Source organism: Cetorhinus maximus, chromosome 11, assembly GCF_964194155.1.
Source record: "Cetorhinus maximus chromosome 11, sCetMax3.hap1.1, whole genome shotgun sequence".
Lineage (NCBI taxonomy): Eukaryota > Metazoa > Chordata > Chondrichthyes > Lamniformes > Cetorhinidae > Cetorhinus > Cetorhinus maximus.
In genome coordinates, this window is record NC_135889.1 from 34,800,699 (window position 1) to 34,827,634 (window position 26,936).

Here is a 26,936-nt window from a genome sequence, read left to right on the forward strand (position 1 = left end):
GAGATTGGTGTGCCACCATGGCGGACACCATCAGCTGATTCTGCTGTGCTTTCAAGACGGAATGAAACCAATTTTTGGCCTACTTGACATATTGTGCCCCCACTGCCCGCCATGCCGCATGACACCAACAGGGCCAGAAAATTCCAGCCTACGTATCCACCCTATTCCCTTGATTCCATTAGTATTCAAAAATCTATCAAACTCTGTCTTGAATAGGCTCAAACACTGAACATCCACAGTTCTCTGGCGAATTCCAAAGATTCACAACGCTTAGAGTAACATTCACATCCCAACTAACATTCACACTACACAAGTACTAGGCAATGGCCATCTCTCATGGGAGAATCATAGGGGACACAGTTTCAAAATAAGGGGTCTCCCATTAAGATGGAGATGGGGAGGAAATTCTTCTCTCAGAGGGTTGTTAGTGTTTGGAATTGTATCCCCCAGTGAGCAGTGGAGGCTCACTGAATATACAGAGGAGAAGGTGGCATCGTGGTAATGTCACTGGGGCTAATAATCCAGAGACCCAGACTATTGGTCTGGGGACATGGGTTCAAGACCCCCATGGCAGCTGGTGGAATTTAAATTTAATGAATAAACCAGGGATATAAAGCTAGACTCAGTAACAGGGATCATGAAATTATCATCAATTGTCATAAAAACCCAACTCTGTTCACTAGTGTCCTTTAGGGAAGGAAATCTATCATCCTCACATGATCTAGCCTACATGTGACTCCAGACCCACAGCAATGTGGTTGATTCTGAAATAGCTTAGCAAGCCACTCAGTTCAAGGCAACAAATGCTGGCCTTATCATTGACACCCATATCCCATAAAGGCATAAATAAATAGTATTTTCGAGGCTCAGTTAGACAGATTTTGGTTGACAAGGGAGTCAAGGGTTATGGGGGACAAGCAAGAAAGTGGAGTTAAGGCCACATCAGATCAGCTATGATTTTATTGACTGGCAGGGCATGCTTGAGGGGCCCAATGGTCTGCTTCTGCTCCTATTTCTTATGTTCTTATGTTGTCCAAGAAGAGAGAATCTAACTATCTCCCCTTGACATTCAATGGCATTACCAGCACTGAATCCCCCACCACCAATACCATGAGGCGTTACCATTGACCAAAAACTTAACTGGACCAGCCATGCAAATATTTTGGCTACAAAATTAGATCAGAGGCTGGGAATTCTGCATTGAGTAACTCACCTCCTGACTCCACAAGGCCTGTCCACTATCTGCAAGGCAAAAGTCAGAAGTGTGATGGAATACTCTCCACTTGCCTGGATGAGTGCAGCTCCAACAACACTTCAGAAGCTCGAAGCCATCCGGGACAAAGCAGCCCACATGATCTGCACCCCATCCACCACCTTAAACATTCACTCCCTCCTCTACTGATGCAAAGTGGCAGCAGTGTGTACCATCTAAAAGATCCACTGCAGCAAAACTCGTCAAGCCTCCGTCAACAGCACCTTCCAAACACATGACCTCTACCACCTAGAAGGACAAGAGCAGCAGACACATGGGAACACCACCACCTGCAGGTTCCCCTCAAAATGACAAACCATCCTGTCTTGTTATTGCTGTTCCTTCACTGCTGAAGGGTCAAAATCCTGGAACTCCATTCCTAATGGCACAGTGAGTGTACCTACACTAGATGCACTGCAGCAGTTCAGGAAGGCAACTCACCACCACCTTCTCATGGGCAAGTTTGGGATGGGCTGTTATTGCCAGCGATGCTCACATCCCTTGAAAGAATAGAAAATATCACTTTATTTCAGTCCTAAATGACCAACCATTTATTCCAAAACCTATAGTTCTAGACTGCCCAGCCAGAGGAAACATCCTTCCAGCGTATATCCTGTCAAGCTCATTAAGAATTGTATACTTCATTCTTCTAACTCTAAGGAATGTAGGCCTAATCTACTTGATTGTTCCTCACAGAACAATCCCCTCATCCCAAAAATCAGTCTAATGAATCTTCATTGCCCTCCTTCCAGTGCTAGTATATCCTTTCTTAGTTAACAGACCACCTTGAGCTGGCTGTGAGTGAGATGTGTCACGAAGAGATTAATGTCTATCATGTTATTGGAAATTATTGTTAAATTGGAATTGTAGTAGGGTCTGTGTCTATGGCCTGGATTTTTCCTTTGGCAGGTGGGCTGGGCGAGAGCGGGCCGGGGCGGGCGCAGAGCCGATCGCCGCCCGTGATTGGCTGCTCGCTGCCATTTTACGCAGGGGGGTCCAATTAAGGCCCACCCAGCATAATACGTGGCCGGTAGTGCTCAGCACTACCTGTGCAGGCGGGGGGGAGGGAGAATCGGGGCCAGCGCAGTGCAGCAATCTCCCTGAGGCACGGAGCTGCCTAAGGGAGATTGCATGGTTATGAAAATAATTAAAGAATGGATTTAAAAATTTATTTAAAAATGTCCCCTCATGTGACACTGTCACATGAGTTGAGACATGTTTGTTAAGGTGGGAAAATAAATTTATTTATTCTATAAAAGCTTCAGGAAACCTTATCCTGCCCATGGATGAGGTTTCCTGAAAAATGCGAAGACTGCTTGGGCTTTTCGCCTCCCCGCCAACCATAAGGTTGGACGGGCGGCTTTCTTAACTACTTTAATTACTTTCTTAATGGCCTTAATAGGGCCACTGACATTTCGGCGGGTGCGCAGCTGACTCTGGCATGTGCCCTCCGAACGAAATATCGCGATGATGTTGGGACTCACGCCCGATGTCATCGCGTGTCACGTGTTGGCATGTCAGGCCCGCCCTGGAAGATTCTACCCTTTGTGTGTGTCTTAATTGGATTAAAGCCAGCTAGTCTGGGTGCTTTAGTAGTTTAAGATGTTAATTAGATAAATGTAAGGAGTAAAAGGTAAAGTGTAAATTTGCATTTGCTGAATAAACCATTCAAAAGAATGGTTAAATCTTGCACCTAGCTGGGAGATGCCAAGCAATGTGTTTATATTACTAATAAAATTGGTGGAATGAAAGGATTATTGTTAGGAGAGGTAAAATTAAAAAAGGCCTAATAATACAATGGAAAATTTATATTCAAAGGGGAAGTTAGGTATAAAGCAGAAGGAGTTTGTGTGTGTGAGTCAGAGGCATTTAAGATCTAACCAGTCTCTAAGTCTACAACTGTGTCTGAAAAGGAAAACAATTGAAAGGAACCTCATTTTGAATTTGTAAGGTTAAATGTGCTTTGCCTGGCGTCTGTTTAAAGTCTATGGGTTGTTATTGCCTTGGGGAAGATTTACCTAGGAATGATTAATTTGGGGATTTGTTTAAAGTTATTATGGTAGTAATTTGTAGACATGTGTATGTGTCTAAATTTGTTGTTAAATTAATAAATGTATAATTTATTTTCATATAAAAAACCTCTTGAGGCTTGGTTTTTTTTCTGAATTCAGAGCTGCATCTCAAAATGTATCAATTGAAAATATAGGTTATGACAGTTGTTCATGTTTGCCTCTTGGGTTTAAACAACTCAGCCTTTACCAACTGCTGTGTCATAACAGATGCCAGGGAATGTGTGAGTGTGTGAGTTTAGAATTATGAGATACGAGTCCTCATGACCCTTCAACAGTTCTGTTGAAGGGTCAAGAGGACTCGAAACGTCAACTCTTTTCTTCTTCTTCTCTGCCGATGCTGCCAGACCTGCTGAGTTTTTCCAGGTAATTCTGTTTTTGTTTTGGATTTCCAGCATCTGCAGTTTTTTGTTTTTATTTTTATATCTATAGAATTATGAGATGGTTGCCATACCCTGGTGGTAGAGATGAGATCATTCATCCTCTTTCTGCACTGGATGGCCAACCTCTTCTGTGCAGTGTTGGCACTGACCACCATTGCCACTGCCTCCCAAACCAGAGTGGTGAGATTGCTGGACCTCCTGCAGCCAAAGTGGGGGTAGAGGGCATCACGGCGGGCCTCCAAAAGGCATTCCAGTGACGGGTCACGAACTTATCCTGACTTTCACTGGTGCAGTCCTGGGTTGCAAGCATTGAGAACTGTGTGCATGGCTACAGTTTAGATATGGCACCCAGAGTGAGGAAACAGTGGGGTAACAGCATGGCGTGTGATTCACAAGTTGCCTGCCAGTGAGATGGTGTGTTTCCTGTGGCTGCATAATTAATGAGGAGGGAAACAGATGTTACGTTATAAAACCCGCCAGTTCAAGTCTAGGACGATTCCACCCATGGATTTAGATTATAAATAGCTGAGGCCTAAGAATGATCCCTGCAGTGCCCCATTAGTTATAGTCTGCCAACCTGAAAATGACCCCTTTCTCCTACTCTCTGTTTTTTGCCTGTTAACCAATCCTCAAACCCATGCTAATACACTACACCCCAGTTCCACAAGCCCTAAATTTGGGTTGCAAACTCTTGTGTGACATCTTATCGAGTTCTTTTTGAAAATCCAAATACACTACATCCACTAGTTTCCTCTTATCTTCCCTGCATTACAATAGGGATTGCAGATCAGAAATGTTTCACTGGCTGTGAAGTCTTGAGGTCAGGCAAGACACTGTATAAAATGTAAGGGCGGAATTTTCCATTCTGGAGACTAAGTGTGCTGATGGCTGGGAAAGTCAGTGTGATTCCCGCTGGGCGACGGGGTGGGTGAACATTCGTGATCTTCTGCTTTTCAGTTCATTAATTATGCATCAGCGAGGAGCTTGGCAAATCTCATGGTGGCATGGGCAGGTTGCCCACCCAGCTGTTACCTCATGGGGTCGAAGGCCCTGGCACCATATTTAAAGGGCACCCGGACAACATTCATTCATTGCAGACCAGGAGCTCTGCATTACTCTGCCTAAGTACCTGCAGCTCCAGCCTGTACTGGAAAAGCTGACAGATGTGAGCAATCACATCCCGGGACATACGAAGGTGCCTCTGGGATTGCCTCTCACTCATCTCTAGATAAGAGCACCACCAGCAATACACCCATGGCCGAGCCAATATTTGCCATTGCAGTGGTCCATGTTTGCTAACCTCTTGACCTTAAGAGGCCCTGTTGCCTCTTGCTGTTCAGGCCCTTGCTCCTCAGGGCCCTATGCCAACCGGTTACCAGCCCTCCTTCTCCTTGTCTAGATGAGAACCATTACCAAGGCAGGGCTGCCTGCAGCCTGTAACATCAATGCCTCAGTGGACATGTGAATGAATTAAGAACATAAGAACATTAGAAATAGGAGCAGAAGTAGGCCATTCTGCCCCTCAAGCCTGCCCTGCCATTCAATAAGATCACGGCTGATCTGCCCCAGATCTCAACTCCTATTTCATGCCAGCTCCTCAGTGCCCTCAGCTCCCCGATATTTCAAAAATCCATCTACCTCCTCTTTAAATACTTTCAGTGATTTAGCCTCTACAACTCTCTGGGGTAGAAAATTCCAGACATTTGGCCACTTCTGCTGACCTTAAATTCCACATACAAAGACCCTCCTCCCACTTTAGAGATTGACACACTAGAGCAACTGTGTTGTTAGGAACAGCCTTGAGAAATTGGTTTGCGTAACTTTTCAGACATGCTCCGCCAACTTCTGCTGCTCCCCCCTCATTATCCACCATAGACCCACCCAATATCACCATTCCTCTCCCTTCTGTCACTTTTGAACAGCCTTCCATTATCCTAGGCCCTCCACATGTCTTTCCTCCCCTCTGAGCCGACACCTGTTACGGATCCCCATGCCTACCCTGACTCTGCCCCGCCCATTATCCGAGCTACCTGTCTTGTCCCCCTCCATGATCCATCCAATAAGACCTGCCAGACTCTCAACCTGGACCTGCCACCCTCGCGCATCCCACTTCACCCTCTGACTGTGGCTCTTCCCTCCTACCACCAGTACCCTGAGTTCTCCCCCCAGGTCCCCACAGTAGACACCACCAACCCCGCCCTCTAAAACACTCCCCCCTCTTCCCTGGAAATCTCCACCTTCCCCAGACACCCACCACCCCCCTCTCCAGACACTCTCCCCCTCTTCCCCCATAAGCCTGCCACCCCTGTCCAGCTGCAGCACAGCTTGCGATTCAAGCACCCGAAATCCCGCAGCACCTCACTTAAAGGTAGGCAAAAGCAGTGTCTACGTACCTCAAGGTGAAGTGCAATGAAGCTCGCCAGGTGCACGCCACTTATAAACAGTCAAGAAACGGACCGTTCTAATCATCCCCTGGCGGTGCACTTAATTTGGAGTGGGGAACGTAATTCCGGCGAGTTGACTTTTTAATGTGCATTCATGAGGTGCAAATGAATGCAAATATGGCTCCAGGCACAGGTTAGCGGGAAACTCGAGCCGCCTTTAGCCTGCCATCAAAATTGGGAGAACAAAATTCAAAACTAATTTCCCGCCGGCAGGAGCAGACTTTTTCCACCACGCCAAATTTAATGCCCCCGCCCGCCACGATTCTCGCTGCTGGCAGGAACGGAAAATTCTGCTCTAAGTCTTTCCTTCTTTTCTTTTTAGTTCCAGTGACGACACATAGAGCGGGATTTAACAGTGACCATCAAGTAAGCTATGAAGTTTGAAGTTAGCATTTCAGTCAACACTGCTCACTCACCTAGAATAGCCAGCACAGTGTTGTCCTTCAGTACCTCCATGGAGCCTGAGCAGACAAAGTAGATAGCCTGCAGGGCATCGCCCTGACGGATGAGGTATTCCCCAGGAGCACAGAAAGAGGTCTTGATGCTTAATGAGAGGGATCGTAGGCACCCACGGCTGGCAGATTCAAATATAGGCAGCTGAAGGATTTCTTTGTTCAGATGCATTGCAATGTCCGCTCGCAGTTCATCAGGGAAATCTTTCAGGAGCTGGAATGGAGACAGCAAAGTACATGATTAAAATTGGTAAAGTATAAAAGCATACTTCCTGGTAAAACAGTACGCATTGTTTTTTTCAATGAAATTGTCCTTTCTCAGCATGCAGACATTGTCACTATTTGTACTTCCCCTTATATCCTTCCTCATCCCATAAAACTAGAATAAAATTGTAGAAAGGCCTCCGTAGAGCAAAGCCGGGGTCGGGGGCGGGGGGACTGGAAGGCAGAAACATGAGTATTGCTGAAAAAAGAGACTAAGATTACCATCTGGGCTCACAGTGTGGTTCATTTACCCATGCTAGGAGCTACACATATTCACACACAAGGCCCTGTCCATTGTGTCTTCTTCAACTAAACAAAAACTTGGAGGACAGCCTTCCCCTGGTTCATGCCCCATGGCAATGCCTTGACCAATCAGAGTCAACCTGCCTGGTTTGAATTTAAACAAATGCTTGGCAGTTATCTGTTCCCTGGTGCATTCTCCATGGCAACACCTCTACCAATCTGACTCCACTTGTGAACTCTTTTTTCATGCAGTATAAATTATTGTTCTCTTTACAATTGGTATTCTTGCAAATCTGTCTTGATTAGCTTCACAGCATGTCTCTTTTTTCAACAAAACTCAAGTTCTGTATTACCAAATGGCCAGAAGATAGAAACATGAAGGAAACAGACACAGGATGTATAAATTTAACTGGTGATGTTAATCAATATTGTATAACATTTTTATAGGTTGCAAGTTGATGCAAAGCTTCTGCTGGCTAAGTATACCAGTTTTGCTCTATATGATGCTGTCAGATTTTTCTGCAGGATGGTAAACTGTTCCCAACCATCTTTTATTCTTCATCTATACATTCTGCCAACTGTGCAAATTTTTGGCTCAAGTAGAAGTCAACATGCTATCTGCAGATAAAAACCCTTGTCTAATGTGATGGATGGAATAAGCCACCAGAATGTTTATTTTCTCCCTTGCAAAGTGCAGCAAAACAAAAGGTCAAAAGTTGAGTGTGGGAGAGAAATATGATGATAGGCTAAAGATAATGCAGCAGAATTCACTCAATATTTCTGCAATTCATAACCTAACTTCCTGCATTCCTACAGGATATGTTCAACACATTCACTGCACATGGTTAAGTTACATATGCATCGGTACCTTCTGTGTCTACAACACTTACATTAACATCTGTCTACAGTGAAAAGTAGACTAAGTATGAAAAATGAGGTGACACATTTGCAGAACACTTGCTGAAGCCAGGCATAATAGCTTCAGGGTTCAGTGTTTTGAATACTAAGGATTGAGAACGCAGTGTGTCATAAATATATGCCCTATCACTGTGCAACACAGCATGTTGATACAAGTATCACTGAACAAGAAACTAAAAACGAGTACAATGGCTCACATGGCAGCTACAATGAATATTACATTTACTAAATTACATTGTATAGAGGTTAATTAACTTGCTTCTACTGCACTTTATTACAGAAATAACCTGGCTCTCAAAGATGTGATGGAGTTATATTTTATTATAAACAAGTGGCAAATAAGTGTTTTTTTAAATGTTGCATTGATGCACAAAAGTCTCAATTAACATAGTCTTATTCTTTCATTGTGCCTATTGTATACAACTCATGACATCACAGTACTCACATGGTAACATGCAAAGATTCTACTGCCATCTCAACAAATGTTTTTCTGTTTCTTACTTGATAGTTTTACAGTAGTAAGTTAGTAAGATGTGCTGATGAAGAGAGTTCTCGGATGTGGGTTGGTGCCTCCGATTTTCCTCAGGATCAAGTTCATATTAGGGATTGGGTCATCAGTGGGTGGCACTGAATGGACACTAAGTCTTCTTCACAGGAAGTTGAAAAGAAAATCAGGGCTTACTCTGGATTACACTTGTGTACCTCTTGGTGCCTGATTAGAGGCCATTATAAAGTTCAAGAAATAAAAGAAAGAGGAGCAATATAAAATGTTTTAAAAGTACTTTCACCATCAAAATATTATTTATTTTTTATTGTACATTAAAATATTTCTTCTGTGGCGATTGTAACTTATGAAATTAATCTATTGATCATCGTCCTGAATGAGAAGCAATTTTGCTTCCGGCTAAATTCCACCTCGGTTCTAGGGCCAGAATCTTCAGGTCGGCGTGTGGGGGCGGGCCCCGCTCGCCGACGCGTAAAATGATGCGCGGTGACACCGGGCATGCTTCCCGATGTCACCACACGTCATTCTGATCCTCCAGAGTCGGCTGCGTGCCCACCGAACTGTCAAAGGCCTATTAAGGTCAATTAAATATCAATTAAACTAATTAACGAAACTGCCTGTCCAACCTTAAGGTTAGCGGGCAGGAGAAGAGCCCAGACGGCCTTCACATTTATCATGAAACCTCATCCACGGGTGGGATGAGGTTTCATGAAAGTTTTTAAAGTTTAATAAAAATGTTTAATAAGAGTCATAGACATGTCCCAGCTCATGTGACATTGTCACATGAGGGAACATGTCTTAAAATTTTTTTAAATTAATATTTTCAAATTCAAACTAATTTCCCTGAGGCAGCTCTGTGCCTCAGGGAGATTTCTGTGCTCTTTCGCGCGCATGCGCAAAAGAGCGTAGACCCCGACTCAGCCTACTCAGGGAGCGCACGGCACTTCCGGTAGCGCTTCACGCTGGGCGAGCCTTAATTGGTCCGCCCAGATAAAATGGCAGCGCACCGCTCGTGCCCACTCCCCTAGGTCTTTGTTGTAAATCTCATGTCTTGTCAATATTTTCAAACAACTACAGAGGCAGGACTGGAGGCCGGTCGCCCACCTCCAGGTCATTTTCCTTGGAAGAGGTTTGGAGGTGAGGTGGGGGGTGGGGGGGAATTGTTACCTGTCCACAAGTGAGGGGTGGCCTATTAAATGGTCAGTAGAGCTGCTCAGCGGAAGCAGACTGGAATTTCCCAGTCAGCGTATGGGTCCCCCACTGAAGCCAAAACTCGGCCGAGGGATGGAGGTGGTGTCCCAACAGCAGAACAGGAGGGAGGTGGGGAGTACGTGCTCCACCTATCTAGGGGATCCTCTCCGCATCCCCCCCATCCGCTGCCCCATCCACATATCTGTTGGGCCACATTGTGGCCCCTGGCTGTTCAGTGGATGGGTTGTTCTTCCACAATCTGACCTGTGCTGTGCTAGTAGTTCTGGCTTTTTAATTATCAAAATTTTAAAAAATCTCTTCAGAGGACCATTTTGAGGCGCCTTTTCGTTCTTGCCTCCACACTGCCAGCTCCCACTCCTGATGGTGGGGGCTGCCACAATGCCGCAGTTGGAGGGTCTCCTATTGGCCCTCCTGACCTCATGGGACTGCCCTCCACTGTTAAATCGATGGTGAGCACACACTCTGGAATATAATTGGCTTGCTTTTCAAAAATTACGTCAGGCATCAGGTGTCCACACAATTTGAGGTCGGGACCCGGAAATTCACCCAATATTGGGGTCCCGACCACAGGACAAAAATTTACTTCCAGGTCTCACTATCTAAATAACAACTGTGACTGAAAAGGTTAATTTTTTATGTTACTATAAACTGGAGACTTAATTCATTCAATCATCAATTTTTAATGTGTGGCTTGAAATTGTCGTATAAATGCATGATAAAAATCCTTCACGTTGAAAATGTGTTGCCTGTGCTGGTTGGCCATTACTTACCTAAATGGCATTATTCCTGACTATAAAAGTCTTTCTTCACTGCAAAAGCTACTGCAACTTCAGTTGAGTCGAAGAAGTGAAAATACAAAAACATGTATCCACATGTATAATAGCACAGTTTAATATAAAACTAAAACTCCAAGAAGAGTGACACTGCTTTGACCCCATGGAATAAGGGTATCTATAGGTCTTACACTAAAACTGGTGAGAATCAATTTTTATAATAAATACACTGTTGTTGCAATAAAAAAAAATCTGAAGCACCTCAGAATTCATTATTTGAAGTGAGCTGTATTCACAGCACAATGTGTTCTAAAATTTTTGCGTGATTTCACTCTGATGAACAAAACCTTTGCAATTGCAAATTTTCAACAGCACCATATTGGAGGTAAATAAAAGATTTTTACAAGATTGTAAGAAGCTAATGCCAAACCAAGGTCATAGTAATCAAAATATATAGACTTGCAGCAATTCATAGTGAAAACTGATAGACTGTTCGCTCCATGTGTCCCTCAACACCAAAGATAATCCATGCTGTTACAGATTTCCATTTTCTCTGCGTAAGTGTCTTGGTTTGAATTCTGGATCACAGGACAACATTTTCCCCCCGTTGGGGGGGAAGTGCAGGAGCGGGTGCGAGTGTGCAGGCTTCTGATCGGCGTCCCTGGTTGGGGGCGCGCCGCCATTTTACGTGGGCGGGCCAATTAAGGTCCGCCCAGCGTGACGTCTGCCAGGAAGTGCTATGCGGGCGGGGGAGGGGAGGATTCCCTCAGCTGGGAGTGTGTTCTTTCGTGCATGCGCACGAAAGAGCGCACAGATCTCCCTGAGGCTAAGTGCTGCCTCAGGGAGATTAGCTCCAATTTAAAACTTTGAATAAAGATTAGAAAAAAATTTCCCTGCCATGTCCCCTCATGTGACACTGTCACATGAGCTGGGACATGTCCATAACTCTTATTGTAAAATATTTTGCATTTTTTAAATCACTCATGAAACCTCATCCCGCCCATGGATGAGGTTTCATGATTTTTCACAAGCCCGCCTGGGTTCCCGGCCTGCCCGCCAACCTTAAGGTTGGATGGGCAGGTCCATTAATGAGTTCAATTGGTTTTTTAATGGCCTTAAGAGGCCATTGACTCGGATACGTGCCTGCAGAACTGACAATCTAAATGTTGCAGGGTGACATCGGGACGCAAGCCCGACTTCACCCCGTGTCATTTTACGTGTTGGTGAGCGGGCGCGACCAGAAGATGCTGGCCATAAATTCAAAGTAAATCCTTCCTTTGACCTTATTGAACTCTTACTCATCACCTTCCTTTAAATTTAGGGCAGTGAATTGACTTTTATTCTTTATGTTGTTGTCAGTACTAAATTGGTGCCATCAGTTTTTGCTTATCTTTTCATTTTTAATCTTCCTCTCCTTCCTTCACAGTCCTTCAGGTCGAGATCTTTTAATGAAGGCCCCATTCACACAAGTACACGTGATCAAGGTTAATTCACTTGCTTCCATTAATACCACTGCAAAAATGATCAAGGGTGTGAAATTCAATCACCCCAATTTGCTGGCATGGAGGCCCACATCACACACCCATATCTCACATTGCTCAATGCACCACACTCCTATTGGTAACCCAGTACCGCACCCTAATTCTCAGAACTCACGCCTAACTTACTGACACTACACCTCACTCACACACACCTTTGAAGCATACCATCTATGCCCACACCTCACACTGCTTCCCCTATCTCCAGCTATTCAGCCATTGTCAATATCACCCAAACACAGTGATTCATAGTCAATGACATTTTTTCCTCTCTCTTGCAAGAGATGGTCACCCACAACAGGAGGGGAAGTCAAAGGATTAGCAGAGGCCCATGACAAATGTATACTCACAACCCCATGGAGGAGATGGTCTTCAGGATCATGGGCAGCAGTACAACAGATCCAGTGATATCCGGTGTAGTAGAGGACATCCTGATGATGGCAAGTTGCTGCTTTATGCACCTTTTCCACTAACTCCTCATCCTGAAATGACAACTCATGACATCTGTCTCAGCTTCTGCTGCAGCACTGATATATCAGCAAGACTCTGCATGTGCTGCAGTGGAAGTTGAGACAGTGATCAGCAGACAAACCCATCGTGTGTCTGTCTGGTAGTGTTGCCCTGGAGGTGCCTATCCCTTCCGCGGTGGAAAGCATAGGCTCCAATCTTTGCACCATGCCCAGTGCCACAATGGAACCGGACTCCTCCATGCTTCATGACAGTATCTGAAGACTGTCTGGCAGACCTGCTAAAGAAGGTATTTCAGTGTGCATGTCATCAGCGTTCCCCTGTAGTCCACCCCAACGAGATCATCATTGAGTCCCCTGCAACAGAACTGATGGGAGATCTCACCCTCTGGGGAGATGGAAATGAGATGGAAATTCACATGAAGTGACCATGGAACTTCTGATTTCCTCCTCAAACCCTTTACCTCTACCCACCCTTTATGCTTTTGTGTTATCAGATAGCCAGGGACTGTCAGCTGCTCAGCCTCTCCAGAAGCACGTTGAGAGGCAAGAGAAGGAAGAAAGCCAGGAAGAAGAATCACCATCACTTGGCCTAACACTCACCATCTCCGGCTCAGATACTGGCACTGTGCATACATTAGAGGCTAGTTTAGAGTCAGGATTTGCATGTGGAGTCATTGAGCATGAATGGGCTACAGCCAGGACAGGAGGATAGGTCAGTTCGTGTGCGAGCTCCCCAAAGGGTGAGATCCCCCATCAGTTCTGTAGCAGGGGACTCAATGATGATCTCGTTGGGGTGGACTACAGGGGAACGCTGATGACATGCACACTGAAATACCTTCTTTAGCAGGTCTGCCAGACAGTCTTCAGATACTGTCATGAAGCATGGAGGAGTACGGTTCCATTGTGGCACTGGGCATGGTGCAAAGCTTGGAGCCTATGCTTTCCACCGCAGAAGGGATAGGCACCTCCAGGGCAACACTACCAGACAGACACACGATGGGTTTGTCTGCTAATCACTGTCTCAACTTCCACTGCAGCACAGGCAGAGTCTTACTGATGTATCAGTGCTGCAGCGGAAGCTGAGACAGATGTCATGAGATCCTTGGCAGCTGGCTGAGGGTGAATTCCTCTTTTCCTGTATAGCGCCTCTGTCACTTCCTGGATACTTGTATGGACAGAAAACTGTGGGACTTTGCTAATGTTGCCATGTAGCAGTTGCAAAGAAAGAAAGGGCAATGATGATTTTCACTTGCAATGGGAAAGCCACCCTCACCCTGGTTTGAGGCTCCAAGGTGAAGGAGGGGGTACAACTCCATCACTACCTCCTTAGTGAAGCAAAATCTGCTGAAGCACCACACCTGGCTCACTGCAAGTTATGAATGGTGCTCCTAGAAGACTATCTTGGGGTTGGGCCTTCTAAGGTGAGCCCTGTTGTAATATGCCTTTAAGGGATATTAGCATGACATTACTAGAAGGGAAATGTGGCCTAGTCTTAGTTTCACTTTTGCTTTGTGCAGGTCACACACACAGCTCTGATGTCTTCAAGCTTTAGACCTATGTATAACTGTTCTCATGAACCCAGGATGTGTTTACCAAATCCCTTATGAGCAATTGGTACCTTGTGTCTTGTATAGTAAATAAGTTCAAGGTATTATATCATTATAAAAACATGACAAGCCCTACTTCACCTCCCTCCTAACAGAGATTGCCCTCTCTTATTCATAAGCATAGATGCAGGCTAGTGCTTCCTGCTCTCCAGTAGAGAACTTGCATTTAGCTTCCAACAACAGGTGAGGCACGTAAGTGATTGGTCATTTGCTTCCTTCAATGTACTGAGAGAGTACAGCTCCAATTGAGGCCCCCGATGGGAGGCCCTCTATGGAGGTGTCCTCCCGCTTTCTATCAGGGACCTGGGTTGGAGGGTGTTACATGCAGCAGTCCCCAACAATCGGAGAAGGTATAGGTTCACAGACTCCCAGGACACGTGCCGTTTTTGTGGTCTTGTGGAGTCCATGGACCACGCTTATATAGGGTGTGATAGGCTGCACTCCCTTTTCAGTTATTTAAAAAACCTTTTATTAATGTTTTGTTTGCACTTCAGCCCCACGCTCCTGATCTATGGACAGAGGGGGGCTCGGGAAGGAGGAGGACCTCCTCGTGAACCTGCTCCTGGGCCTGGTCAAGTTGGCCATTAACAGGTCCAGGCAGCAGGCAATCGAGGGGGTCGTCCCGCCCGATTGTTTGTCCCTCTTCCGCGGCTACGTTCGCGGCCGGGTGTCCCTGGGGAGGGAGCGCGCGGTGTCTGCCGGTACTCTCGAGGCCTTCCGTGCCCGGTGGGCACCGCGGGGACTGGGGTGTTTTATTGACCCCTTTAATCACATTTTGGTTTAATGTTTTTAAGTTTCCTTTAAACTTTGTCCTTAGTTTTACAGCTGACCTGATTTAGGGGCTGTGCTTGTTTTATCCCTTATTTTGTTAATTTAGTTTAATTGTTTTAACTCCAAAAGAGTTACAGCACCAATTGCATTCCCTGATACAGATGTTGTGACATACATTTCCGTGTGTGAATTGAAATGCGCAAGGACTAGCAGAGATGCTATCTCTGCCTTTAATGTGTCAAATGCTTTTAGCTGTGTGAGTGTCCATTCCCATCGAGCACCTTTGCACAGTAGCTTCTGAAGAGGCTCTGTGGTCTCTGCGTACTTAGAAATAAATTTTTAATAAAAGTTGGTAGTACTGAGGAACGATGCCAACTCTTGCACGTTAGACAGGGTTAGAAACACATGAATGGCATTGCTGTTATTGTGTGAAGGCTTTACTCCAATTGCTGTTATTCTGTACCCAAGAAAGTCAATCTTGGTTGCCGTGAATTTGTATTTGTCTTTGTTGAGCATCAAAGTGTGTTGTGCGAGTCAAGTGTGCACCGCTGATAATCATTGATTGTGTACTGCTTTGTCCCTTCCATGGACAACAAAGTCATCAAGTAGGTTGAGGGTCCCCTCAATGTCTGACAAGACTGAGGAAACAATCTTCTAGAATTTGCTAGGTGCTGAACTTAGTCCACAGGGCATATTTTGCAGTACTGAAATGCACCTTCGTGAGTAATAAGAGCTGTAAGATGTCGGCTTTGCTGCACGAGTGGTATCTGGAGATAGCTCCATCTCATGTCGAGCTTTGCGAAGACTATGGAGTCATGAAATGATGCTGATAGTTTGTGGATCGTAGGAAGTAGATACTTGTCTAGCTTTATTGACACCCTTAATGTCGACACATAGCCATTTTTGTGTCATGCAATGACTAAGGTTTGATATCCATGGCAATGATTTGCTTAGTGATACCATCTGCTTCAAGTCAAGACATCTCCTGTGACACTTTAGCATGGATTGCAAGTGGCAACCACCTCAAATTTTGTGAAACTGACAGTATTGAAATGTGAACACAAGCAGCATGACAGTACCCTTAATCCCTGTAAATGTGGCAAATAAGGAAGTAGACCGTTGTCCATAATCCTTGTCATCGTTCTTGTTAATGTGTGCTCCGAAGCCAAGCCTATCGAAAAGGTTTACCCACTTCTGTCTTTGGTTACGTACCTGTCTAGAGTGATGTTTTTGTGGCATATGGGAACTGTGATCATTCCCAAAATCAGAATAATCGAGTCATCATAAACTCGAAGAGTGTCTGATGCAGAAGTGAGAGTAAGTTGCAAAAAATACCAATGATCGACTTTGTCGCTCAATATAGATACTTTTGCACTATCATCAAAGAAAAATGACTTGAGATGCCTGTGATTTCGACTGAGCATTCCTTAAAATGACTTGATATTTTACCGTGCACAATGGTGTACACATGCCATATCTCACTCACAGGAAGAGTCTCCTCCATGTGTTGAACTGATGAAGTTTTCTTTTATGACCTGCAGATCTTTGCAAAGTGGTTTCACTTTAAGCATGAGTGAGACTTTTCCCTCAAGCTGGACATGGCATCTTGAATCAATGAGCACTTCCACAATTTGGGTACATGTTTGATGGAGTCTGACCATGATGGGGCACATGTTAATGAAACTGGTAAGGTCTCTTTGTCTGTAACTGTTGCACTTGAGCTGGTTGGGCAACCTGTGTACGCAATTCAGAGTCTGAGGATGCATTTCTGCGTAACCTCTTTGAAACTAACATGGCATATTCGATTTGGATGCCAAGACTGTGGTGTTTTCCAAGGTTAAATCATCATCGTCCACGAGGAGGCGTTCCCTAATCCATGGAATTGAAGTCTTTTCAATGAATTGGTCACAAATTAGTTTGTTAGGTTGCCAAATTTAAATGTAGAAGCCAATCGCTGCAATGCTGCCATGTTTTGTTTTATGGGCTCACCATTTTCCTGGCTTCTCTGGTGAAATGTATATCATAGTATTTTCCAAGAGCACTTACTGCTGTATCAAATGTAGACCTGTCTTCTGTGAGCTACTCGAATACTTGTTGTCTTTCTGCTCCGAGACAATATACGAGTATCGCCTTCTTGCTGCTACACCCAGACCATCCATCCCCGTAGTGAAAAAATAGATCTTGAACCTCGAAATCCATTGATCCATCAGTGGATCTCTTGGCAAAGAAAGGAAAGGTGCAGGAATCGGTAAATTTAAACTAATCTCCATCATCCTCATTGCCAGTTGTTGTGTTTTATGCCTTAGAGATATGCAGAGATGATACAACTGTTTTTGTGTGTGGAGGAGCTCTACTTACAATGCTTTAAAATATCTGCACCCATGCTTACAGCAGCTAGCCTCAGTTCAGTCATTCTCTCTCTCTAAGTGACCACACCCAAGCTTAACTAATCATACACAGTGAGCAGTCAACAGACACATATAATCAAACACCAAACAACTGAACACTACATATATAACAATAACTGGACTTCAAGATAGTGATTAATTGGTTGTAAAGCACTTTGGGACAGCCTGATGATGTACATGCAACTCTTTTCTTCTCTTCCTGGCCTGCCGTATTAATACTGCAGCTTACATTGTATTAATAGGCTATGTTCACTTCTTAAATTGAATTATTATTGCATTGTTCTACATAGCCATGCACCAGTTAAACTAGGATGAAAGGTACACTATAAAGTGATGTTTATATGTTGGCTAGATTTCCTACTCATTGACTATGCATAGGCAGGATTTCCGGCTCTTCATTCCTGAGAAGCCATGAATATCAGTAGTCCTGCAAGTATTATATTTTGGTAGATTTATGAATACAATTACCACTGTAATTTCAAAACACATGTAATAACATAAGGCAAATAACAACAAAATGTTAGCACTGCTCTGCCTGGTCTTGGCTGTTTGAGTAAAAATGGGATTCATGTAAAAATATTCATCCAACAGTCCTTGTCAAATAGCATGGTAAGGAAATTAATTGGTAGCTGAAACTTGCAGCAACATAGAATTCAGTGTTTGAATAATTAATATATAGTTGGTCATAATTCTCAGCTCAGGGCAATGCTTTTACATAACTTGTGGAGGTGTCAATGAAGATTAGCCCTATTAATCCATAACTTGCCATCTTCAGAAATGAAATATTTGAGATCCTTCCAAAGAGTGAACACTACTTTTCTAGTAGAGACATTTGACCCACCGACAGTGAAGGAATATCGATATAGTTCCAAGTCAGGATGGTTTGTGGTTTGGAGGGGAACTTGCAGGTGGTTGTATTCCTCATCTTCTCATATGTCTGACTCCTAGAAATGCTTTTGGGCTGCTTCCCCTGCTCAAAACATTCCTGTTTTTAATAATCGAGTCCTTCAGGGCACCTGTCAGTCAACTCCTAAAAATTAACTTCAACCAGCAAAATCAAACACTCTGGGCGGAATCGTCCCAGATTTTGCACTAAGTGCGATAGTGGGCGGGTAAAACGATGTTTTACCCACCGGCCGCAATGGTGGCTTTTCACGCTGTATCATCCCAAACCCGCCAATTATGCATTCCCGGGAAACACGCCTTTTCCACGGGGGTGGTGGGGGGCTCTCTCATTTGCTGGTCATGCCATCATCTTATCACTTCAATACGCCGGGCGCCACATTTAAAGTCCAGCAGGGTGCTCACATCTCAGTGCTTCCAGCCCACGGCTGCTGCAAAGAAGACAAGGCTCTGAAAGGCAATAAGACTGCAGACCCCAGATTCAATGATGCGTCCCTTGAGCACCTTTTAGGTGCAGTGGAAGCTTGCCACGATGTCCTCAACCCCCGCTGTGGCTGCAGGATGGGTAGCAACCTCACTAATCTGGCTTGAGAGGTGGTGGCAGCGGTGGTCAGCGCCAAGGCCCTGTAAAAGAGGACAGCTACCCAGTGCCGCAAGAGGATGAATGATCTTCGTTCCGCCAGGGTAAATCACTCTTCTCATCACTCTCAACTCACACACTCACAAACCCATCACACATCCACAGGGACCTCACTCACTGTCAGTTCAAGGGACATCACCATTCACTCTCTCACACACGCCTTCATTATCCTCATCCCGTCCAAGGGACCACTCACCACCCACGCATGCCAGGCATCCTTATCATGTGGCCTGGCAGACACCCTGCTTACACTCCCTCTATCTCTATTCAGCCAGGACAGGCTGGCACACAACAACAGGGAGAGGTCACAGACCGATGGAGGAATGCCTGAAATCAAGGTCCTCACGGACTTTGAAAACAGAGCCATCCAGCTGGCCGGTGAGGATCTGGACCATTCCTGTGCTGGCAATGAGGTCGGCGCTGCTCTACCAAGTGAGGATCCAGCAGTGCAACATCCAACAGACAACCATGCTATGAGTGATGTGTCCTGTTTCACAGGCCACTGCCATGCACTAATTATCTCACCTTGCTTTCGCAGGCACATCTGGGAAACAGCCAAGAGAGTCCACGACCCAGGGCCTCCAATCAAGCCCTGAGGGAAGCTCAGAAGAGGAATCTGCTGAAATCCTCTCTGAAGACCCATCACAGCGCTCACCCACACTCTCCACCAGTGCAGAAACACACACCTCGGTGGGACCTAACTTTAGAGTAGCCTTGTGATCACAATCTGGTGGGAACATTGCACTTTCTGATCCACATCAGGTGGAGGCAGGGACTTTCCAGGAACCCTGCACTCGGAGGACTGCTGGAGGCCCGAAGTTTGCTGAGTCCGAGTCAAATAACGAGGCTTTGGACTCGGGTCATGTCACAGTTGCTGCAGCTGCAAAGGCAAGCTCGGGGACATCAGGAAGGCATGTCCACTGCACTCCTCAGATTGCAAGGCACGATGGAGGAGTCCATCCACTTTCAGGCTGAGGTGATAGCACCTGCATGTCAACACACCGAGGCCAACACTGGTAGGATGGCGGCTGCAATGGAGACCTCGGTCCAGGACATCATTCCTGCACTACCGTGCAGGCTGTACTCCATTGCTGACACCGTAGTTGGCATCCAACAGTGTATACGTGAGGGGGTGCGGGGCTGCCCAATATCACTCCAGCTACCCCTTCTCCTCTAGGAGCCAATCAGGAGCCCTTGGGCACTCATATGGAGGAGGATCAGTAGGTGTACTCCATGGTGCCATCCATCCAGGTGACTCTGGGAGTGTTCGGCCTATCTGAATTCCCTCTTCCTGTGACCTCAGCAGCTCCAGCTCCACAGGCCGAGGAAGGTGCCACTGCTATACAGCAGGACCCCTAAAGCAGGCTGGGGCCCTCCAGGTGTCAGCCCTCCAGAGGATGCCTGCCAAGGTCATCAGCAGTCAGCAGGCTGCCTCCACCTCCATTATGGATGTCCAGGGAGCAACAAATGTAGCAGCAGGGTTAGGAAAGTTAAGAAGAATTAGTTGCACAGCCTGGGCATGGCTGTTAATCACTTGTACTTAATGTTCACTATTGCTAGTAAACTCCCAAGAATGTCTCCCTGCCTATGGCTCCTTGTTCTGATGAGCAGTGTTCGTGTCACTCAGATGTGAAACTTTTCTGCACAAGATAAAGGCAGGTGTCTCAGTCCAGGGCCTCTTCCCCGTGCTTTGTGCAGCCTTAAGATCAAAGTGATGGACCGGCCTCACACTCCCTGGACACATCAGTGATGCCTGCACCTCGATGGTGCTTGTCATTGCTGCCAGAATGTTGTGGGCAGGAGTTACAGAGTTCTGTCATTCTCTCTGTGTGCTCTCAGCACCTTTGAGGTGGGGCTGGCCCCTGTCTCTTCAGCATCTGTGACCAGTAACGCTGTGCTCCTGAAGTGGTCAGGTGCTGAAAGTGGACAAAGGATCAGATGATTTTAAAGTTTCATGGTTACATCTCTATGATATGACCCTGATCATACAGCATAAGTGAGCTGCCCTCGTCCAGACAGGAGTCAGACATTCTCAGAGGCTGTGTGAAGATCTAAGGAGTGTCCTCACTGCATGCCGTCATCATCCTCCTGCAATCGAGCGACTATTAAGGCCTCCACTGCGTCTCCATGACAGGAGCATTATTACACAGGATATTCACGCTGCCATAAGCCAGACTGGAGTCAAGCGTTCATAGATGCAATGTGAGGATCTATGGTGTCTCCTCACTGCATGTCGTCATCATCCTCCACAAACCTAGCAGCTATGAGGGCCTCCCGAGCGCGTGCCTCGTCTGACACGTGCGAGGGCCTCATCACAGTCATCGCCTTTGAGGACCTCCTCACCCTCATCACCATTGACCTCCTCCTCATCGGAGGAGATCTCCAGCTCCTGCATCTCCTCCTCAGTCAGCTCCTCTCCCTATTGCAGCACCAGGTTGTAAAGGGTGTAGCAGGTGACGACAATGCATGACACCCTCTGTGGACTGTATTGCAGGGCTCCACCAGACCGGTCAAGGCACCTAAGCTTCATTTTCAGCAACCAATGATTTGCTCCACCAAGTTGTGAGTTGCAGCATGAGCCTCATTATACCTTCTCTCTGCTGCAGCCTGAGGCCGCCGCACGGGTGTCATCAGCCACGTCCTCTGTGGGTAGCCATTATCCCCGAGGAGCCAACCCTGGTGCTTCTGTGGACCCTGGAAACGTCAGAGGTCTGTGACTGACTGAGAATGTAGGAGTTGTGGACACACCCTGGAAACTATGCACAGACCTGCAGGATGCATTTGTGGTGGTCGCACACCAGCTGAACGTTCAGCGAATGGAATCCCTTGCGGTTGACATAGTTGACCCCTTGTTACAACGGAGATCTAAGCACCACGTGAGTGCAGTTGGTCGCACCCTGCACCTGTGGGAAACCTGGGATCTGGGTGAATCCAATCGCTCTTGCATCCTGGCTCTCTTGGTCCTGGGCAAAATGCACAAAGTTGTGTGCCCTCGAGAAGATGGCATCTGTGACCTCATGGTTGCATTTATGGGTGAAGACTTGTGATATCCCACAGAGGTGCAGGAGCCCCAGCCGTTCCTTCTTCCTGAGGGTGCTGCTCCTCCCTCTGTGCAGCCAGGCATCCCTGTTGTTCTCTTCTCCATCATCTCTGCTCTCTATATGCCACAAGGCATACAACTAATTTACCAGGCTCCATGCTCCTGATGTACTCCTCCTGCAGGATGAAAGAGAGAGATGAGTAGGTGAGCTTGGATATACTAAGAATCTGTCTTGGTTAAGTCTGAAGGCCCCTTAATGCATCCTGGAGAGTGCTGGCCACCACTTGGATGGCCAGAGTTTAGTGCTCTCCATGGTCGCCCAAAACCCCACCTACCTCCGCCCCACTACACCAGACCGATTGGCAGCAGCTTTGCCCACTGGACTGCATGCTGTGCTCTCAGCTCAGGTGCAGGCATTCTCCTAACCCGCACTGCAAACTGCACTGTTAGCTTGAACCATGGGGGAGACGGGTCCAAACCAGGATGATGACATTGGAAGGGGCTGTGAGCACCTCCAGCAGTGACTGCTCCATGGCCAGCTTTAGCAAGGAGATTGTACAACGTGCGCAGTCGCTCAACTGTTCTGCAGTCCACTAAAATGCTCATTAGTTTGCAGTCTGTGCCCAAGGGGTGAAAAGCTCTGGAGCGCTTGGTGACACTTTCATGCCTCTGCATTGCTTGAGTGGGCAGATAAGCTAGAGGCCTGACTCCATGCATGTCTATGTGGCTGCGCCTGAACTGTCTCAGCTGCAGAGGAAAGGTCACTTTATACAAGGTTTCCCTAATGCCTGGCTGCTTTCCTCCCCGCTATGGCACACGTGCTTGTGCACTACCTTCAACCACAGGACAGCCCTTGCCCCCACCCCCAAATTACCTCAATCGCAGGGCAGTCATTGCCCTCATGCCTCTAACACTCTTTGAAGTCCAATGGGCGAACGCTGCACAACCTTATTGCGTGCTCACCTCCGAGTTCCCCTCAAAGTGCAGCCCACCACGTGCATGCCTTATATATGCTGTTGTGAAACATGTCGGCGTGTAATCACGCTGATATGGGTAGATGATCCAGCGGGGTGCGGGTGCGGGGCGATAACTCCGGCGGGATGGCCTTATAATGACATTCAGTTGTGTTACAATGAGGTTCCCGATGTCCGATGATGGGAAACACTGCCTGCCATCGACGGGCTGAACATGCGATCACAAACTGGTTTCGTTATGTCGTGAAACCGATTTTTGGCCTTCTTGCCATATTGTCCACTCACGCCACCGAACATGTCTGATCCCAACGGGCATGGACAATTCCACCCTATGAGTTTCATAATCTGTGCAGTTCTTGTACTAACATCCTGGGGGTTACCATTGATCAGAAACTGAACTGCAGCAGCTATATAAATACTGTGGCTACGAGGGCAGGTCAGATACTAGGAAACCTGCAGAGGGTAACTCACCTCCTGACTCCCCAAAGCCTGTCCACCATCAACAAGGCACAAGTCAGGAATATGATGGAATACTCTCCACTTGCCTGGATGAGTGCAGCTCCAACAGCACTCAAGAAGCTCGACACCATGCAGGACAAAGCAGCCCACTGATTGGCACCCCATCTGCCACCTTTAACATTCATTCCCTCCACCAGCAATGCACAGTGGCAGCAGTGTGTACCATCTACAAGATGCACTGTAGAAACTCACCAAGGCTCCTTCAAAAGCACCTTTCAAACATTCTACCACCCAGGATCCTAGAAGGACAAGGCCAGCAGATGCATGGGAACACCATCACCTCAAGTTCCCCTCCAAGCCAAACACCATCCTGACTTGGAAATATATCGCCGTTCCTTCACTGTCACCAGGTCAAATTCCTGGAACTCCCTCCCTAAAAGCACTGCGGGTGTACCTATACCACATGGACTGCAGTGGTTCAAGAAGGCGGCTCACCACTACCTTCTCAAGGGCAGTTAGGGATGGGCAATAAATGCTGGCCTAGCCAACGATGCCCAAATCACTATGAGCTTCATATTCTGTGCAGTTGACATAGCTGCATATTCGCTAGTTAAATGGCTTATTAGCTACTTGAGAAATGTGACAAGAACATTATTAATAGCATGCACTGCATGACTGTTTTTCTGGCATTAATGCAGTACATGCTATTAATAATGGACAAAAACAGAAGTAAAGTTGGGAGCACATCACCATTTTAATTGATGGCCACTCAGCCTGCCTAAAATTAACTGAATTGACTCATACAGAAGGTGAGAAAAAAGGAAAATATCCCTAACAGAGAGTTATGTCATCATTCAACATCATCTGTGGTCAACAGCATTCATTTGCACTCACTTAACATCAATTGCACTCAAAAGCAATCATTTAACCATCATTTGACGTCAGTTGTGCTCAAAAGCAATCATTTAGCCATCATTTGATACCATTTACACTAAAAGGCAATCATTTAGCTATCATTTGATATTTATGCTCAGAAGTAACCATTTAGCTATCATTTGACTTTGCAAGAGCGATCAACTGACACCATTGGCAACAACTACCATCAAATCACAGCGCTCAAATATTTGTGATTAGCAAAATTATTTATCTTAAGCATTCTGACACCAAGAATAATCAAAGAATTTGTTTTCCATATTTCTGAATTTCTATAGATTCAAATATCCTAAAACTAAGCTAACTTTAGATAAAGCAGATTCTGTTTTAACATATGTTTTGACAAGCTAATTTTATGTTTTTCTTCATAACCTATAACTAATGCAGCGTACCCACTATCTGCCCCAACCCACCAATCCCTGGATTGCAGCAGTTTCTTCCCCCATTTCCCCCCTCCCTCTTCCCATTCTCCTCTTCCCTCTTTCCACTCTTGTCCCCCTCTCCTCCCTCTCTTCCCCACTCCTCCCCTTTCTCTCTCCTCCCTCTCCCTCTTTCCTCTGTCTCTCTCCTCCGCCTCTCTCCTCCATCTCTTCTCCCCCCTCACCCCTCCTCGCCTCTCTCCACCCCTTCTCCTCTCCCTCTTCCCCAGTCTCTGTTGCTGGACCTTTAAGACCCAGGCAGCTGAAGGCACAGTCACCAATGGTGGAGCAATTAAAATGGAGGATATTCAAGAGGCAGAATTAGGTGAACACAGATACCTCAGGTGGTTGTAGGGCTGGAGGAGATTACAAAGTTAGGGAGGGGCTAAACCGTACAGGTACTTGGAAACAAGGGTGAGAATTTTAAAATGGAAGTGTTACTTGACTGTAAGATAATGTAGATCAGCAAACACAGGGGTGTTAGGTGAATGGGACTTGGTGCGAGTAAGGACACAGGCAACAGAGTCACAAGTTTACAGAGGGTAGAATGTGGGAAGCTGGCTGATAGTCTATTGGAATAATCAAGCCTAGAGGTAACAAAGGCAAGGGCAAGTGTTTCAGTAGCCATGAGCTGCCTCGATGAGGTTATATATGTGGTCTTAGCGATGGCACAGATATGTAGTCAGATAAGTGCTCTTAAAGAAAGAGATGTCAGGACTCTAATTGGCATGAAGGTCTATTAAGATCAATTAACCTCTAACTGATCTTATAAATACATTTATTTGACCTAATAGTAAATGTATATTATATAAAGAAAGAATGCCAGGCTGCTTTCTCATTGACCTGAAGATCTGTGGAGTAATCTGGGGGAGTTTCAGCAATCACATCTTGTGGCCTTAAGGGGTACATTAAGCAGGATAAGTATTTTGCCTTCTTCTTGGGCAGTCTCTCGGGGGATTGAGGATGACCTGCTTCCACTCCAGTTCAATGAGTTCTGAGATGGCTGGCAAATCCAATGCATAATCTGCAGACTCTGCCAAATGCAGGGCAGGTGTTGATTGAAGGATTGGTTGGAGGTTTGTGTGCTCCCTTTGATGTTTTGACTTTGCCTCTGACTATTCCTGACAAAGACTCTCAATGTGTTCGGTGCCTTCCCCAATGAGCCACCTTCTGCTTTGTAATCTCCTCAGGATTCATAAATGATGATAAAGTTCCAGAAGATTCCTTTGAAAATCTACATGGAACAAGCCTGCTCTGAGCAATGCTGCTGTATTTCCAAAGCAGTGGCGTTAAGTTTAATCATAATGGAGATCTAAGGAAAGATATCTCAATTATTTCTGAATCTACAACTGTGGAATTATAATCACATGCCACAGGGGCTGTATTCATACCCATAAATTCATTAACACATCAGAAAGTCTGCAGACAGATTGAAAACCAACTCCTTTTTTGTTGAAGTAATATTGTAGCATGGAATGATGGTAGCATGTTAAATGTTATCTTGTTATTTTCGTTAACATTAATATACAGTTGGTACCCATTACATATCTGTTTTTAGGCACCTTACAGGAAGTGTAATATAAAGTGGTGCTAACATGTGATTTCTATTGGCTACAGTATATCAACAAGGTAAATTATTGGGCTTATTAATTTTAGAAGAATTTTTGTACTTTTTTTGAAATTAGTTCTCATACAATGCGCCGCAAATTCTATTCCAAATGAATATTTTCTGAAACACAAAACTTTTGGAAGCAGTAAGGTTATCATGAATGAATCTACTAATAATTGTTTTACTGATTCAGTTACTGATATGATGTTGGAAGGATAGGGCTCTATCTTGAATAATTATAATCTATAAACTGCATGTTTGAACAGGCCTCTCTGGTTTGTGGTTTTAGGAAAGTCCTTGTCATTAATGAGTAACTGAAACTTGTGAGTCACATTAGCAATTACTACTGTCTTTAGAAGATCATTGAAGAGAGCAAATAAATGGAACAATGGGTGACTATTGGTCCAGATTTAAGAGGATCTCTGCAAGATGTATAGGGGCAGGAAATGTATATGTATAATTAACTCAGGATGTATAAATTTGCTGGGTGAACAGGAAATCAGGGTTTGAGCTGGTGTGGACAAAAATGATTGGACTTTATTGGTTTAAAATTTCCCAGTGTCACTGAGATGGGTTTTAGGAGTGGAGGTGGAGGGTGGTAATCTCAATGGAATTGCATCACGTTGGCTCTGTAATATGTTCCCACCTCT

The 26,936-nt window shown here is 45.6% G+C and overlaps 1 protein-coding gene across 1 annotated transcript in view; it reads right to left on the bottom strand.

Moving 5' to 3' along the window:
• The window catches only part of LOC144686980 (voltage-gated delayed rectifier potassium channel KCNH8-like), an 801,058-nt gene that overhangs the window by 75,810 nt on the left and 698,312 nt on the right, over positions 1–26,936 (bottom strand). The window contains exon 11 of the mRNA XM_078552818.1: positions 6,565–6,814. Within this exon, the coding sequence (XP_078408944.1) occupies positions 6,565–6,814 (250 nt within the window). The remainder of the gene's footprint in view (positions 1–6,564; positions 6,815–26,936) is intronic.